This window comes from Trichoderma gamsii, assembly GCF_001481775.2.
Source record: "Trichoderma gamsii strain T6085 chromosome Unknown Scaffold_25.2, whole genome shotgun sequence".
Lineage (NCBI taxonomy): Eukaryota > Fungi > Ascomycota > Sordariomycetes > Hypocreales > Hypocreaceae > Trichoderma > Trichoderma gamsii.
This window is the reverse complement of record NW_020171362.1, coordinates 307,808-324,037: the sequence shown is the minus strand read 5'-3', so window position 1 is coordinate 324,037 and position 16,230 is coordinate 307,808. Positions and strand designations below refer to the sequence as shown.

The 16,230-nt window shown below is 50.9% G+C and overlaps 5 protein-coding genes across 5 annotated transcripts; 3 read left to right on the top strand and 2 right to left on the bottom strand.

Moving 5' to 3' along the window:
- Positions 1–2,803: 2,803 nt before the first annotated feature.
- Positions 2,804–4,566, top strand: TGAM01_v207086 (formate dehydrogenase; the record flags this gene model as incomplete). The annotated part of the gene is made up of 3 exons (XM_018804161.1): positions 2,804–3,055; positions 3,453–3,607; positions 3,666–4,566. 3 exons carry the CDS (start codon positions 2,804–2,806, stop codon positions 4,564–4,566), a joined length of 1,308 nt encoding a protein of 435 aa, XP_018662590.1.
- Positions 4,567–5,410: 844 nt separating this feature from the next.
- TGAM01_v207085 (hypothetical protein) lies at positions 5,411–7,319 on the bottom strand (the record flags this gene model as incomplete). Its single annotated transcript, XM_018804162.2, has 2 exons — positions 5,411–6,247; positions 6,306–7,319. 2 exons carry the CDS (start codon positions 7,317–7,319, stop codon positions 5,411–5,413), a joined length of 1,851 nt encoding a protein of 616 aa, XP_018662591.2.
- Positions 7,320–8,116: 797 nt separating this feature from the next.
- TGAM01_v207084 (hypothetical protein) lies at positions 8,117–8,634 on the top strand (the record flags this gene model as incomplete). The annotated part of the gene is made up of 2 exons (XM_018804163.1): positions 8,117–8,422; positions 8,500–8,634. 2 exons carry the CDS (start codon positions 8,117–8,119, stop codon positions 8,632–8,634), a joined length of 441 nt encoding a protein of 146 aa, XP_018662592.1.
- A 644-nt stretch (positions 8,635–9,278) lies between these two features.
- Positions 9,279–10,873, bottom strand: TGAM01_v207083 (hypothetical protein; the record flags this gene model as incomplete). The annotated part of the gene is made up of 3 exons (XM_018804164.1): positions 9,279–9,571; positions 9,802–10,200; positions 10,264–10,873. The coding sequence occupies 3 exons, from the start codon at positions 10,871–10,873 to the stop codon at positions 9,279–9,281; spliced, it is 1,302 nt and encodes a 433-aa protein (XP_018662593.1).
- Positions 10,874–14,602: 3,729 nt separating this feature from the next.
- Positions 14,603–15,066, top strand: TGAM01_v207082 (hypothetical protein; the record flags this gene model as incomplete). The annotated part of the gene is made up of 2 exons (XM_024550010.1): positions 14,603–14,611; positions 14,881–15,066. 2 exons carry the CDS (start codon positions 14,603–14,605, stop codon positions 15,064–15,066), a joined length of 195 nt encoding a protein of 64 aa, XP_024405246.1.
- Between the last annotated feature and the right edge of the window lie 1,164 nt (positions 15,067–16,230).

Genomic DNA, 16,230 nt, shown 5'->3' with positions numbered 1-16,230 from the left:
TGCTTAATAGCTCGATCAAGTATGAGCCTTCTCATCTGACGAATCAGCTGTGGCACCAGGGACCTCAGATAGACCCTATACGTCCCTACACATGCTAATTAACCGCAAACTTTACAGCGCAAAGATGGAATGAAATGCATTTATACCATGTGATTTAGAGTTGCTCGTGCTGTGACGATGATGTTACCTAGTGGGCTTTGCTGTGGGTCTTCATCGACGACGGACGAGCATCCAGCCAGTCCTCTCTGGGCAGCGAGGTGAGGGTACAGCAGCGAATCTTTCCAGAAGCATTCTAGTCGTACGATGGCCGAATCGACGTGACGGTACGGAGTACAGGACCCGTCGATATCGACCCGCTCGTTCCTGCAGGAGATATGGAGAAGAGAGACGAGGCGAGAAAGATGCAGTGCAGTCTGCATTTCAGCTGAATGCGATTAAGATTAGATCTAGCACGGTGGTACGATAAAGCATGGCTATTATTCGCTTGTATCATTGCTTGTGTAGTCAATTTTGGAGACGTTGTCGTGGAAGGTTGGGTTATATGACAGTTCATGAACACATGTATGTAAGTTTAGTGTAATCTACTTCATGAGCATTGTAACAAGCATATATGTGCACTTGATTAGCGAACTATAAGATGATTGACTATAATGAATGCTAATATTAATTATCTTAATTCCAACACGCTTTCAATATAATATTTAAACTACCATTGGTCGCAGAGAAATGAACGCATCTTGAATCCTCTCTTGCCTATTAGGGTAGGCAAGCCACTACTCCAGAGCTGCATGCACAAGTAACATGCATACATGTTAGGATTACATATTTCTTGGCAATCTCAATCTCCTAGATGGGATTTGGGGTAGCAAGCGCGCTTACCTCGCCATTGCCATGCATGAAATGCTGCATATTCAAGCGAGTTCCAGTTTCTCATAGGTACTAGATGGACATCAGGCTGACTGACAGCAATTTGGAGGTCTTCAGCGGGGAGCCAAAACAGCGGGGCCTGCCGGGGGGTGGGTATCTTTCTACCCAATTTGGTCACAATGCGGCAGGGAGCTCTTACACGGTGCTGTACAAGTACGCGAGAACCCCTCATCAGCAGCAGACAACAAGACTGCTGGCACAAAAGGGTTGCTTGATGGAGGGGACGGCAGCAGGAGAAAAGAGGAGGCCGAGCCAATTGTATTGCATGCTGCCGTGCCAAAGATGATCCAGTGCTCTTTTCTTACGTGCCCGCGCCAAAGCTAGCAGGCAATGGGGTGTCTCAACATGAAGCTACATGTACACGTTCACACTCTACTGTATGTACCGCCGGCCTAGACTTTTGGGCTCCGTATACTGCAGTTTTGTTAGTCAGAGCTTGCCATAGTAACATCTGCTAATTACCCTCAGCAAATGGACAGCAATTGGAAAGAAACGTGAAGCTAGCGACCTGTCTCATAGCTGGGGGGAAATTGCCTCAAGGCAGCGCCTCGCTTGGGGCATCAGCCTCAGACGAGGAGGATTTGCGTTTCCGCGGGTGCATTAGCGGAGTGCCATTGCATCTGGTGGCCGCAAACATTGAAGCTTTCAACTCTAGCCAAAGAGGGGGGCAAGGCATGCGGCGCTGTCGTATTGCTGCACATGTATGTTATGTGTTATGTGCATCTTACTTTGGAGTAGCAACTTGCATGCATGTCTGCCTGTAGCCTCTACGCCCAACGTCCAAAGTGACATTGGGCCTGTATACATGTACCTATACAGCATCATCAACAACCTCTTTCAAGACCCAACTCTGTCCTCTTCTGCCTGTTCAAAACAAACAAAAAAATAGCAGTCAAAGCGAATACCGTGTAGCCCAGGTATCGTTACGCGTCTGATGTACAAAGCAACCAACTCGAACAAGGATCAGCCGCGATCAGCTTCTTCCCCGCTCTCTGCCGTTCCCCACATCTCCAACGCGGCCCCGAATCCCGAGATATGTACGGACGGCCTCAAGCCTCGCGGTGCCACCGCGCAACGACGCCTTCGGCTAGATTAACTGGAACCCGCCTCGACAATGTTTCTCTTTTGCTCCCCACCCCTCTTTGGGCTGCCAATTGCTTACTAGCAGTACTAGCTTCCCCCCCCTTATTCATGCAGGCTTGTTGGAGACTCTTCTTCAAAGCCTCTCTCTCTGTCTCCAAATGGCGGGATGCCGAGCCAGCTGCGAAGCCGTCGTGGGTCCGGCGATTGGTTGCGCCCACCTTTTCCTTTCCGTCGATGGATGTGGATGTGAGCAGCAGTGAGGAGAAAAACGAGGGACAAGGGAAACTTGTGGCCAGCGCGAGTGGTTTGAATTACGTAGATGAGGGGCTTTTCTGCTGGATTCGCTCATATTTTTTTTTCTCTCATATCTTATTTTGCTTATACTGTATAGTTAGTAGGCTGTAGGCTGTAGTATGTGTCACGGCTACCGGTGGGACAAAAGTAGAAGCAAAAGAATGGGCACAGAAGCGTAGGCGCTCGGAGCATAAATAACGGCCCCCTCGTTCCGAACTCGTTTTGATGCTACTCTGCCTTCTCTCATCACCACCAAAAACATCCCCTTTCTACTTCAGATAAGCCCTGCAGGCCTAAAGAACAGCCGACCAAGCCTCAATTCAGCCGCCCGAGAGACGACAGGATCAGCCCATCGCTCTCCACCCTTGTTTCCGGCCTCTCCACCATCCATCTTTCGCTCTTCTATATAAGAGTCTTGGAAAGGACAAAGTTTCCCTCCCGATCCAATATCATCTTTCTCTTCATTTCTTTAAAACAAAAGAAATAAACAACCGCCAAAATGGTATCTTTCCGCCCCATCTCCCGTTCCATTTCTCTCGCCTCGCGAGCTTCCCTTTCTGCTTCTTCCGCTGCCCCCTCGATTGCCTCGCGCCAATTCTCCTCCCAAGCCGCAGCTGGCCTCACCACTGCCAAGCTAGGCTCTGCCATCAAGCCTCGAGTTCTGCCCTCGTCGATCCGCACGCTGACATCCGCCCGCGAAAAGGTCAAGGTTCTTCTCTGTCTCTACGATGGCGGCAAGCACGCCCAGGAAGTGAGTATTTGAACCGCCCCAAGCTGAAACAAGTGTTACTTGTATATCATCTGTTATCTCTCCTTCATGGGCTCTCAAATTGTGGTCTCCATCTTGAAGACAATGAGCTGAGCTGGGAGCTTATTCTGTCTTTTGGTCCCCGCCGCGTGTAACTCGGCCACATTTGTGGAGTCCGCATCTGCCACTACGATCTGGGGAAAACACCAAAAATAAAGACTGGGGCCGTTTTGCGCGCGCCGGGCTCTCAGACCATCCCCGATTTCTTCAAAAAAATGCGGGGAGGGGAGCCGGCCGCCGAATGACGGGACTCTCCACGCCAAGCTCATAGAGATGATGATATACAAGTAACTATACTTCTGGTATAAGACTAGTTTTGCTAATCAGCCATAATCTCCAGGTCCCTGCTCTCCTCGGAACAACTGAGAACGAGCTCGGCATCCGCAAGTGGCTCGAGGACCAGGGCCACACTCTGGTCACCACCTCTGACAAGGAGGGCCCCGACTCCGTCTTTGAGAAGGAGCTCGTCGACGCCGAAGTCATCATCACCACTCCGTAGGTTTCGCAGCATACACTACTTATCAAGTAATTCTTATCTAACAATTCATCTCAGCTTCCACCCCGGCTACCTGACCCCTGAGCGCCTCGCCAAGGCCAAGAACCTCAAGATCGCCATCACCGCCGGTATTGGCTCCGACCACGTCGACCTGCCCGCCGCCAACAAGACCAACGGCGGCATCACCGTCGCCGAGGTCACCGGCTCCAACGTCGTCTCCGTCGCCGAGCACGTCGTCATGACCATCCTGGTCCTGCTGCGCAACTTTGTGCCCGCCCACGAGCAGGTCGCCAAGGGCAACTGGGACGTCGCCGCCGTCGCCAAGCAGGAGTACGACCTCGAGGGCAAGGTTGTCGGCACTGTCGCCGTCGGCCGCATTGGTGAGCGTGTGCTGCGCCGCCTCAAGCCCTTTGGCTGCAAGGAGCTGCTGTACTTTGACTACCAGCCCCTGAGCGCCGACAAGGAGGCCGAGATTGGCTGCCGCCGCGTCGACAGCCTCGAGGAGATGCTCGCCCAGTGCGACGTCGTCACCATCAACTGCCCGCTGCACGAGAAGACAAAGGGCCTGTTCAACAAGGAGCTCATCGCCAAGATGAAGCCCGGCTCCTACCTCGTCAACACCGCCCGTGGCGCCATCGTCGTCAAGGAGGACGTCGCCGCCGCCCTCAAGTCCGGCCACCTCGCCGGCTACGGAGGCGATGTCTGGTTCCCCCAGCCCGCCCCCGCCGACCACCCGCTCCGCACCGCCGTCAACCCCTTCGGCTTCGGCAACGCCATGACCCCCCACATGTCCGGAACCTCCCTGGACGCCCAGAAGCGCTACGCCGACGGCACAAAGGCCATCCTCGAGAGCTACCTCAGCGGCAAGCACGACTACCGCCCCGAGGACCTGATTGTCTACGGCGGTGACTGGGCTACCAAGTCTTACGGCCAGCGTGAGAAGGTCAACAAGCAGTAAATTTCTTCTCTTACGGACAAGGAGAAAGGAGTTGGAAGAAGAAAAAAAGAGCTTGATGATGAATACCAACACACAAACAAAAAATAATGTCAAAACAACTATAACATACGGCTCATGGATATGATGACTCTGAATAACCACAATGTATAACTCTTGCATATCTAGCTACTAGCAATATATCTTTTTTTATTTTTTTCACCTGATGGTGCTCTTATATGAAGTGAAACTTGTAGTATAAACCACACCCTATCTAACGTCCTATCTACCTATCTAAAATTCACACTTACAAGCTCGAGTGCTGTACATGAATCCATTATCGATGTTGTCGCAAACGAAGTAAAATTACCAGCAACAATGGGGCTGACAAAATAATTTACAAGGTCGTCATTCATTACAGATGTCGAGATAAATGCGTGTATTGGTTGTGATTTGACTCCAGAACTTACTATATAAGCGCAAGCTCTGGTGACATACACGTATGATAGGCACTTAACATACATCACAATGATAATACCAGCATACATGGAATTAACAGAAAATCAAAAGGCCTTTATTCATTACATGTATAGATAAATGCGTCTCTTCGTTTGTCTCTTTCTCTTTGCCCACCATCATGCGTTACCTTCATTCTATCCCATTTCTCAGTCATACAAATCATACCCCCTCTGCTGGCGCCGTGAAAGCAAAAATCCCCCTTTCCTCCCAAGCCATCAAAAAGCCAATTAGAAGAAGAGGAAAAGAGGCAGCATTAATAAGTAGTACTAAGTGTAAAGTCACCCCAGCGAATCCCATCATTGAAAACAAAAGCATCTGTTTTTCTTATTTTCTTTTCTTCTTTTTCAATTCATCTCCAGAACCGCCACCAAGGCTTCTCTCCATCACCAATATCGCCACTTCTTCGTGTAATCGACTTATCTCTCCCTCTGATCCGCCAGTAGTACACGGGTATACCTGCCATGACAAACGCCACCACAATGAGCGTCTGCAGGGGCTTCGCAAACACAGCTCTGCTCAGCAAAAAGAGGCTGACGCAGCAAAAGATAATGGGCGTGGCGATCCAGGTCTTATACGGCCGCTCCAGGTGCGGTTCCTTGACCCGCAGCACGATGAGGCCGAGAACAGTGACAAAGTAAAATGTGTAACCGGCCACGCCGTAAAAAGTGACAAGGGTGCTGAATTCACCTGCCATGCAATAGCCACAGGTAAGCACAGCGTTGAGGAGGAGGGCGTTGACGGGCGTGAAGAAGAGCCCGGCGTCTTCGTCGCCAAAGCAGCTGCGGAACTTCTTGGAGACCCAGCTGCGAGAGCGCTGCGTTGACAGGCCGTGGTCGTTTTGCCCACCGTTGGTACCGAAGCCCAAGCGTCCAAAGAGATCGGGGATGTAGCCCTCCTTGCCGGCAACGTAAATCAGGCGACTGGCTGTAAAAGTAGACGAATTAAGAGCGCCAAAGCAGCTTGCGCTGACAATGAGAGCGAAAATGAGAGCGCCTGCGGGTCCAAAGACTTTGGATCCAAACATGACGGCCACGGTGTTTGAAGCGTTGATTGAAGCTAAAGGGAGAACGAGAAAGTAGGACACGTTGGCAAGGACGTAAGAGAGGATAACCAAAGGCATAGCCGAGTGAATAACGCGAGGAAGATCTCTGGAAGGATTGCGAAACTCGCCCACCACATAGTTCGTCTAGAGAAACCCATGTTAGAAGATGTCTCGAGGAAGAGCATTTGCGCGCACAACTTACGTTATCCCATCCGTCATAAGCCCAAAGTCCAGCATACAGCGCAATCGCCCAATTCGACGGATCCGACGACGTCCCCTTGAACCAATCGTTCGTTTTCCACTCGGTGCTCGCCTCCCCCTTGTACGAATAGCCCGTGATGGCCACCACAATGCCAATCACAGTAACGGCAATCAGCGCCACAAACTTGAGAAACATGAGAACGTCATTGACTCGGGTGCCCACCCTCGTGGATACGCAGTTGAGGAACGTCACGATGAAGATTCCCACCAGCGCAACGGCCTTGTTGATCCATGGATTGATCGTCTCGGCCTCCGCGCCGATAATAGCCCTGACGAAATACTCGCCCATGATGATGGCAATAATGGCGGCGCTCCCGGGCTTGAGCACCAGGAGGGCCACCCAAGAAAAGAGGAACCCAGAGAGCTCATTGAACGTCTTGGCAAGATAGACTTGGGAGCCGCCGTTGAGGGGAATTGCGCCTCCCAGCTCGGCATACGAGGCGCCGCCCGTCCATGCGAGAATGCCCGCCACCACCCATACAATGAGAGCCGCGCCAGGGGACCCGAGCTTCGAGCTCACCTGGCTCGGCGACGAGAAGATGCCTGAACCGATGATCAGCCCGATGATCAGAGACAGTCCGTTCATAAACGTCAGCGTCTTGAGCTTCTCCAGCGATCCTCCGCCCAGGCCGCCATTCGGCCTCCCTGCAGACGTCGGCGCGCCAATGGGTGCGTATCCGCCAGCGCCAGCGGTCGAGCTGCTGAGCGGGAACAGGTTGCCCGCAAAGTCAAACGCCGACGACACAGAGTACGAGCGGCCCAGCCTGCCCCCCGCCGCCGGATTGTTGTCGTTCAAGGGGTCCTCTTCCTCCACCATGGACAGGCGCCGCGAGGACGAGATGCTGGGGCGCGAAGACACTTCCGAGGCGGCGCCATCGTGGGCGACGCTGGAGCTGGCCAGCGACGCGAGCTCGAGGGAGTCTCGAGACTGCGACTGGAAGGGCATTGCCACCATATATTTTGTGTCCTTGCCTCCTCTCTTCCCTGTCTTGTTACTTTTTTTCTTCCTCCTCGGCTATCAGTCCCTTCCCCTCTCCAAGCAGAGATGGCAGCCCCGTATTATTCTAAGTATGTTTTTTCGACCGGCGAATCAGCAGAAATAGCCCATATCGTTGAGGATCCGAATTTCGAAACAAAGGGATGAGAATATCGCAAAGTGCTTTCGTGCGAGAAATCCAAAATCGCAGAATCCGATAGTCGTCGGTGAATGTGCGTCTCGTAACAAAAACCCGGCCCGCGCGCGCCTCGAAATCAGCAGTCAAGAGAGGAAAGCCAAAAGAAGGAAGAGAAAAAAGAGTCGTAAGGCTTCGTAAACGGGCGTTTCAATAAAAAAGGAGAGAACACAAGAATTAAATGCTAAGAATCTGTTTTAAAAAAGGATCCCCCTGAATTAGAATAATCTGGCCCTAGAAAACAAGAGAAAGAGTCGGTGGACCAGGAAAGACGGCACTTTTTAGATCAATATAGAGGAGAAATGCAAGGCACGCGCACTGCCACTTTAGAAAGATCGAAGCCATTGGGGAAATCCATTCCCCCCCCTGCCCGCTCTAATTGGGGCCCTCCCTAGTCATAGATTTGCATCAATGCGTTTAAGCTTTGCGGCTTAGCGTTCTATTGTCGCCTTCTCTTGGGTGCTCTATAGCACGCTCTCCTTGCTGACTAAGGTGGGCGAACCTACATGGCACTGACGTTTGGCTTTCTGCCATCTTCGTTCTTACATGGAGAGAGAGCATTCGGCGGCTTGAACCAGCAATGGGCTCCGACGACTACAAAGCCATCGGCGGCGGCGGCGCGCTCAAGCTGAAAGGCGCCAAAGTCAGCAAGAAGAAGAAGAAGGTCGCCAAATCAGACCTGGAAAAGAACCTGTCCGGCGGCGGCGACGACAACGCAGTAGCGCTCGTCAAAAAGAACCAAGACGATGAAGACGTCCCCAAAGCGAAACGCGACAAGCAAAAGGGCTCCCGGGACGAGGACGAGGAAGAGAGGGAGGATGAGGATGAGCCGGTTGCGGTAAAGACGGAATCAGAGCGACGGCACGAAGAAGCGAGGAAGAAGAGGGTAAGTAGAGAAATGAACCATCCCACGGCACAGTATTACTAGGAACGAATGGCTGATAATTTGAATTTCGGCAACAGCTTCTTCAGAGCGCGCAATCGTCCGGATCCAGACCCGAGTTGCTAAAGACACACAAAGAGCGAGTCGAAGAACTGAATACATATTTGTCCCGGCTGAGCGAGCATCACGACATGCCAAAGATTGGACCGGGCTAAGCACTTAACGTCTAGTGGAGGCGTGAGGAGGATAATATATGCATGGAATGGAGTTTGTGGTGTTTCTTGTCATTGGGATAGCTGATATTACACAATTATGACGGACATACCTTATAAAATTTGCCAAGAGCAGCCCGAATCTTGCAAGAAATGTTAGATTAATAATTAGAAAGTACAATCATTTTAGCATTACAGTTGGAAAACAATGTCAAAAGAACTTTGGTCTGATGTGCCTTGAATATATGCGGCGCTTCTTTTGCGTGTGCGTGCTTGCTGTGCTATATATGCTGAAAATACAACTCATATCCCCTTTTTAAGTGCCAAAATGATATATGCTTTGCAGTTGTGCAGAGGGTCCCCGTCCCAGTCTATCAAGTATCAAGTTCGAGTGTGCCAAAAAGAAATCAAAAACAAGAAAACAAAACAATGCTGTTGCCCAATCTATGTATCCCGCCGAGGTGCGCTATGTATTAGAGAAAAAGGAGTGGTTAGGAAGTAGCCGTGAGTGTCGTGATTACAAGGAATGAATAATACGCCGGTGCCAATTCCAATAGCATGGATATGCTGATGCAGTTTGATGAGAGAGTGAAAACGGGAAAGCAGAAGGGAGTGAAAAACGAGACACGTGTGTTGCTCTTTTTGGCTTATGCCAGCAAAACAGCTCCGACCAAAAGACCAATGGCAGCAGGCATCATCATCTCAGCACGAGGGAGAGAGGCGCCGTTCTGAAGGTCAGGGTTCTTTGAGCCGTCGGCATGGCTGGTGGGCAAAACGGCAACCCAAGAGGTTGAAGTCAGGGTAGTGGTGCCTCCATCGGGAAGTGTCCTGGTGAAGGTGTGGGCAACGGGTGCAGACGTCGTCTTGGAGCCCGATGTAATGGTTGATTGCGGAGTTTCGCTGGCCTCGGTTGAAGATGGGCCCGTGGTTACGGATTCATCTATTTGAAGAGTGTTAGCCAATTTGCCTAGATGATCCCTTGAACGAATAGTTGACTTTGGGGAAAAAAAGGAAGAAATAATTGCTAGGCCTAGGCCACAAATCTTAAAGAATTTGTAGCCCAGACTGTCGACAGTTGTTTTCACATCCAGTAAATGATTCATGACTGCTACCAACGCTGAGACGCCCATCTCGACAATGTCAAAGCGACAGTGCGAAAATCTGACATACCAGTAGTGGTTTCTGCTGCCGTCGCCGAATTCGGTGAAGTCGATGTAGGAAAGGAAGAGGATAAAGAGGAAGGGGATGAAGAATCAAAGGTGGTTGTTGCCTCAGACGAGGCAACAGACGAAGTAATGCCTGCCGACAACCTACCAGAGGTGGTGGACGCCGGAGCAGTAGTGGGAGAGGAGGAAGCAGCCGTAGTGGTCTCTTCTTCCGTGGTAGACGTACCAGAAGTTGAAGAAGCAGAGGAAGTAGTCGAAGCAGGAGCCGAGCTTGGAGTGCTGGAGGGTGCTGCGGTGGTGGACTGTTCCGAAGCAGTGGTTGATTCTGCGGTGGTGGATGCAGGAGCAGAGGACGTAGACGAATCTGCGGTAGTGGACTCAGCAGTAGAGCTAGATGAATCGCCTGTTTGATGCCACGATTAGTTATGATGATCAAAGCCTCGAGATATATGTAAGCACAACTTACTTGAGCTAGTTTCAGAAGCAGTGGTCGATTCAGGGCTGCTAGCGGTTGAAGATTGTACGTCCGTTGACGACTGCACAGCTGTGCTCGAGGGAGCCGTGCTGGTCGGCGGAGCAGCCGTAGTAGAGTTGTTGTTGCTCGGTCCATTGTCTTGTCTCTTGGCAATCTGAACGATGGCCGAGGCCACAGAAGGATCCCTCTCGCTAATGGCATCGATGGCGTCCTTATCAGTGGCAAACACTCCATGCTGGTATCTCTCAGGGAGATAGGCATGGAGCAGCCGGTGAAGCATATCAGGAGAGGCCTTCTGAAGTGCCTCCGCCAGTTCTCCATTGGAGCTGTGAGCCTTGGCCAAGTCCATCTTCGAGTTGTCGTTGTGTCTCTGGCAGTTCATCAAGCTCGGCCGGGCAGTGGCAACGCCCAAGCCAAGGACGAAGCCCATGACAATGACGAGCAGCGCCCGCCTAAAGTAAATCATCTTGTTGCTCTTGCTCTGTTTCTTCAACGCAAGTGGCGAATAGTCCTGGAATCCGGTCTGCTTCTCTCCTTGGGTGCTCTTGAATAGTCCAGCCTCTAGGTGGCCATCACCGTCGGTGTAACCGGTGGGAGCCATGAGTGCGGAAGATGTAGGTAGATATAAGGTATATCCAGAAGAGACGAGAGAGGGGCAGGTGTCAAACAAAGCGTGGCCGATATGCAAGCCTCGTGTGCTGCAGTCAACGGGCAGGGCAGGGGTGTCTTGAAGTTTACGAGACTCGACGAAAACGAGACGCACGCCACCTTCGGCACGACAAGCGGAGAGGTTTTGGGGATTTTGGGTTCAACTATGCTGGACCCGGAAGGTCTAGCAAGAGAGAAGGTCTGAGTGATAGCGGGTCCTCGTTCGTGCTGATTGAAGAATTGGCCTCGTGCTGGGGCAAAGTCTGGGGCTGCCGGGCGAAAGAGAGATGCAGGTCAAGCTTTTAGTCTCCGCCAGATAGGTTTGCTGTCAAGAAGCCACGGAGGATAGCCGGTCGACCAACGAGAGCGGCGAGAACAGCAGAGTGTCGGATGCAGGTGAAGGAGAGAAGAGAAAGGTCTGTCGACGAAGGAAAAGTATAAGTTTGGGGGCTGGTGGAGAGGCCGCGGGCTTGCATAAGTCTCGTCCAGCCGTTGTGAAGACAGATAAGAAGAGCTGGTATCGTGTCGTGTCGTCAGTCCCGATCTGGTGCGACCGTGGCACCAGGCCCTGCTCTCTTGCTCGTCTCGTCTCTTCTCTGCCTCACTGCCTCTCTCTCTGCCGTGTCTGCTGCTATCCACGGATACGAGACCCTCTCGACCCCAGTCTTGCAGGCCCGGGCTCTCGGCCCAGCCCACTCGCTGCGCTTCAGCTGCCAAGGGAAACGCGGCATCATTGACAGCTCATCGAGCCTGCGACAAGGACCAGGTCTGTTCAAGCAATGGCTTATCCGTGCGTCATTATTAGCGGCCGGAGCAGCGCGCTTGCGGGCCTTTGGAGGCTGGGATGGCGGAGACGTGATGGCAGCATCTCGAGGAGGAAGCCATCTGGAGGCTGTGACTGGCTGCAGCTCGGACAGCCACTGGCGGCGGCTTGCAGGCTGCAGCAGTCCACTAGGGCCGCCGCAGGGGCTCTGGAGGTTCCAGTTGCGTACAGTAGATGCGCCTGTCGAGGCTCAGGCTCTCAAAGCGCTGTGGCAGCTACATAGTATCCCGGAGCTATGGATTGCCGGATGCCTTGGCGCCAGTGGGAGCTTACAGGGGGCTGGCAGCGTTGGGCGTAGCGCTGCGGTACCCAGGTAGCACCTCGAGAGTCGATGCAGGGAGACCAGGAAATAAGTACATGTAAACATTGACGGAAAACATAAGAGAAACAGTATCCAGCACCTCAATTCTATAATATAACAATCTAGCTAGATTGTTGTAGGCTACATAGGTATCACCGCTACCTCAAAGTACGGCTTATATGACAATCAAGCATAGACTTGATACGTAAACTTGCCTTGTTGAGCGACAGCTGGGTACATTAATGTAGTAAAAAATGAACTGGGGCGTTGAAAATTACCCAAAACGAACAATCGATGAAATAAATTGAAGCCCCAACCCGATCGATTGGCAGGGCAGCATGCCAGCACAGAAACAGGCGTTACGCCACACCGTCCCCTGGTTCCTTGATTGAACGTGCTTTGAAACTTTGGCTTTGAGTATGAGGTTTTGTCTAAGCTTATCAACTACAATATAGCAGGTCCAACTAGCACGACTCAACCTACATCGAGGAGACGCTCGGCAATAGCAGAGGAGAACATTGTAAGACGAAAGGAAAATAAAGAGGATTACTAGTACCTAGCACGCAAGCAGAGCTTGAATCCTTCTTACGTGCTATTATTAGGCACGCGTAGCTACATATCTGGATCTGACGTTGCTTCAACGCAGGGCTGCTTCACGAACCAAGCCGTTTGCTCTCCTCTTGTCTGAGACATGCATGGACGGCAACGCTTCTAATGCTACGCACATGTGGTTATCCATGCTTCAATACTGCCAGGTAGTGCTAACACATACACAATCCGCTTGCCGACAAGTGTTGCCACCCAAATGCTCCGTAGCACACATGTTTAGGCGATTGGACCAAGCGCATTGGGTGTTGCCATTCACTTACAAGGAATAAACAGGCTGGCTGCTTGACATCTGTCCATCGGCGCCGAAACGGTCAACTTGACCACACTTCATGACTTCATGTTTACTCTTGAAATTCATGCTCCTCGCTTGAGCATCACATCCAGCACGTCGACCTCGGTAATGCTGGCTGCGCGTATACCCGTACTCTTCGCATCCTTCTGTCGGGCCTCTGTTGTCGTATCCCCGTTTAGCAGTGCTCGTAACGGAGTCCCTGCTCCGCGGTTGTACGACAACACCCGCATTTACGAAGCGCAAAGTAGCATCGTCCTCTCCTCCTGATCATCAACTGGTCATATATCACCCTCTTCGTCCCAGGGTCAGACACCAGAAGACCTGCGAATACACACCACGATAGTACCTGTGTCAAGGATTTCTCTTCCCATCCGCCAACCATCTGCATCTTGTACTATTTGCACAATCGTTTCCTGATGCTCGTACTCTGTATCTATAAGCTCTAGTAAACAGTACCTTGTGCGATTTCACTTTGGGAAGCGTGGCGTGATTTGCATCTCCACAGACCGTTCTGCTAATAGCTCTCGGTGCCGGCATTCCCGCTGCTTACCCATTCTTCGTCTCTACCGCTTCCCAGCTAGGATCATGACAGGGCCTGTCGTGAAAAATCGGGGCGGTGCAGCCCCTTTGTCGGCGCCTACAAGACGACGCAGCATGATCTCGTAACCATGACAGTGTCTCCCCAGCAATATGATGCGCACAATTACAAGTTCGAGCGTGTCTGCGAATAGGCCTCCCCATGGATATACCCTCGCTTTCGTCTATCCTTTGCTGATCACCCCGAGGCGGTATGAAGAGAAAAGATGAAACAATTGCCAGTAAAAGCTGCTAGGGCCAGCACTATTCCGTAGCTGCTCTCCATAACTGACATCATCGATTAAAAAAAAAAACTCAGCGGAGCTTGCGAAGCCGCATCGTTTTTGCCGCTCGTATTCGAAACCTGTATGGAGGAATTGGGAGGAGACTTGGCCGACCCCAACTGGCACAAACGAGACAAAGAGGTTCAGAGCGGACGAGGTCTAGAACATTGTCGTCTCCGGCCAATGTGCAATGAGCAAAAACTTTTGGATTTCGGCCAAGGCTCATTTAGGCATAAGATCAACGTCTAGATTGGCGAGGCCTCTCAGCCTCATGGAGAATATGGCAGGTGAAGCAAGGGTATCCACGCTTCTGGAAACGCCTCTCAGGTAACAATATATTTTTAGCGTAGAGCTTGAAAACGGGGCAAAAGAAGAACGAAAAGAAGAAACGAAAATAAGGGTCGGCCCTCAGTCTTCGTTGGGCATCGAGATGCGTGGAAGATGCAGACTCATGCATGCTGCATTGAGGCGGTATTTTCATGTCGCTTGCCAAATTTGTGGTTGGTGGCATTGGTAGCGCTTCTAAGGATGGCCGCGATAGTCGCATCAAAACAGTCGAGCCAAATAATCGACCGCAACTCCTTGCAACAATAGCCCCCGCCTCACTCTGTAGCGCCAACTCTGTTCAACTTCAGCCGCCTGTAAAGTTGCGGTTGTGAGAAGGCTAATATGTGCCACCGCAGCTGAATTGGCATCCAGTCTGAGACTTTGGTACTCAATATTAACCGGCCTGCTATGCTACTTTTGGTTTCATTACACCAGCACATATCTACTAGACCTACCTAGGTGTGTTCCATATGTACGCAGTAAGTGCCTACCTGTAGTCACTGAATCGCCAAGTGCTTGGCACACGTCGACATATGTAAAATATGCATGTAGTCTTCTTCGGAACTCTCAGCTGGATAATAAATTGGCAACAGTGAGAAAATAAAGCTCGCCGGTTGAATCATTCGTCCTATGACCAAAACCCCAAGAAACATACATCAGCTGGGGTTGAGGTTTCGAATACCCCAAGTGGCGCCCTGGAACCTACCTCTCCTCTAACTGAATTGAGCTTACCACTGACTTCTTACAGGCGTATGCAGATCTTGTCCAGGTCGCCTACACATGGCGTTGTCTAACCGCATGCTGTTTGGATGGCATCCAAAATGCAGGCCAAGCTGAAACTCTGAATAAGAGCGAATCAGAACTTGAGGCCCGGAAGCTACTAGCCAATGCTGGCACTGCGCAGCCCAAGCGCTCGAAAGCCTCTAGCATGTGATGATATGGAGTTTTATGATAGGGATGTTCAATGGTCTATCTTCATATCAATTGAAATCACATGTGCAACCTAAATGATACCTTTTTACCCACGGGAATCGTGTCCTAGATGAGCGATGTTGCAGCGTCAGGTGCTGATTATGAGAAACGGGACCTGTATTGTTGAATCCCATGTCATGTGTGACTACTTGGAAGTATAGGCAGGGCTGTTTCGCATATGTGGCTATGAAGTTGGAGGAGATACAAGTAGGTATTCGCAGACACAGCTAGAAGTCGTTGCGAATCTTTTGGCACTTGGTCAAAGTAAGTGCATGTCAATATCTTTGTCAAAAGCAACCATGCTTCGCGTCAAAACTGGCTGATCAGAGACAAAAGAGGAAGGTTTTTACACGGCAGCCTCCATGATTCGGCCGCGTGCAAAGTCCAATGTACTCCAATGTTTGAATTCGAATATCTTACACGGAATGAGATATCTCACTTAGTGTGCCTAAAAAAACGAGGCTAGAGACTTTGCCTGGTGTATTCCATTTTTTGCCCATTTCGGTAATATTCAAGCAATTTGATAAGTCGCTAGCTGCCAAGTGGCTGTTGCTAGGAATGGCAGCCGTTGAAACAATGAAACGGGCGCTCTTAGACAAAGCGGATCTATCTCCAGGTAAAACGCGGTCTCACAATGACAAAGGCAGACGAATGCTGCGTATCTGTAGTTTTGATTATTGATAATATTACTGAGACATGAGTCTCCTTTGAATTCCGGTGGTGTTATTACTGCAACTGAAGGTAGAGCTGCATTTCTAGAGCGCTGATCGATGCAAGTACTATGCGAGTATGATTTGCAGCGGGGTGACTTTGGCACCACTTAGATTTCACGTGATAGTACCCAGCAAAAAGGACACCACAATTCGGCCCATGCCAGCAAACCGGGGGTAGCTTTCATGTGAAAGCGCAAGGTCAATTCTACGGCATCTTGTCATTTTTTTTTGCTATTCCCGTCTGGTTTTTCCAATGTGAAATCCTCTTTGCATGCTGAAGCCGCTTGAGTGGCAATCATATTATTTGCCGGTGCTTCGACGCTTCGGCCGCGTAATTATACGTCATCTAGCCTCGAGCTATATTCCATCCCAATCGTCTTCAATGGTTCCTAGGAAAGGTGGCCTCACACAAC